Raw genomic sequence first — 1066 nt, forward strand, 5'->3', positions numbered from 1 at the left:
ATCTCACGGAGTACCTTCATCCTTGGACCACATATTTCTGTCTTTGTTAAATAAATATTGCCGTAACAGCTACCAATGGAAAACAGGTGTGGAGCTGGAAAAGGGGTCGACTGAGGACCTCTTGTGGTTGCAACAAAACCAACAACAAAGCCAGGAACAAAACTCCGCTGGAAACAATAAAAACCTTTACCAACATCTCATAAGGAAAGAATCCAAACGTGACATCAAAATGCAGACTAAGTATTTTGTGCGAAAACCCAGGAGAGAAGATGATGTCATGGTGATGTCACGAGGCAGGCGGGAAGCTCGCGAGAGGGCAGAGCTGCCTTTCAGCCTTCAGTCGTCTGGATGTGGGATAAAAATAAATGAACACGCAGATGAGTCCGTGTGCCTAAGGTTTTCTGTTCTTCCTGCAGCGAAGCAGCAAAGAGGCGCAGCCTGTGTGATGCGGACCCGCAGCATCCTCCTGTCCCGCAGCCAGAAGTGAAGGTGGGGGCCGACAGGGAGGGGTCCTTTCATTTCAGGGCTGTCTCCTGGATGGAGCCTGGCAATGTGCAGGCGGCGATGGGAGACGGGTCGATGAAAGGGWCGGCTCGGAACGTGGCTGTGGAGAGAAAAAACCTCCTGACCGTCTGCAGGTCAGTACTTWTTTTATTTAGTCAGGCGTGCTGTTAAGATGCTCCCTAAAACGGTATTTTTATTATTTACCACTATTAACATTTAGGCTTTATAGCAGTGTACTAACATCTGCAGTTCAGATTCAGGTTAAAAGTGCGCATGCGCGAATAAGCCTGTTCTGATAACCTGTTTTAGTTGTTCATACGTTWAATTATTTGACCCCGCCGGCCTCTTTAGCTGTGTGGGTTTACGTCATATTTTGTCAGCGCTGTTTATTTTCTGGGCGCCGATGGCGTGGTTGCTATGGCGACAACCTTCCTGGAGCAAGGACTGGCTGGTACCCCAGGAGGGCAGGGAGGCCTGAACAAAAAGACAGTCCTGACTGGACTGATTACTGATTGTGTGGCATTTGATAACACACACACACACACACACACACACACACACA

General features: G+C 48.5%; 1 protein-coding gene across 1 annotated transcript in view; it reads left to right on the forward strand.

The window, feature by feature from the left end:
- Nucleotides 1-277: 277 nt before the first annotated feature.
- Nucleotides 278-1066, forward strand: part of LOC106521393 (RUN domain-containing protein 3A) — an 8349-nt gene continuing 7560 nt past the window's right edge. The window contains exon 1 of the mRNA XM_014013943.1: nucleotides 278-638. Within this exon, the coding sequence (XP_013869397.1) occupies nucleotides 538-638 (101 nt within the window). The 5' untranslated portion in view covers nucleotides 278-537. The remainder of the gene's footprint in view (nucleotides 639-1066) is intronic.

The sequence above is a fragment of the Austrofundulus limnaeus genome, unplaced genomic scaffold (assembly GCF_001266775.1).
Source record: "Austrofundulus limnaeus strain Quisiro unplaced genomic scaffold, Austrofundulus_limnaeus-1.0 Scaffold108, whole genome shotgun sequence".
Lineage (NCBI taxonomy): Eukaryota > Metazoa > Chordata > Actinopteri > Cyprinodontiformes > Rivulidae > Austrofundulus > Austrofundulus limnaeus.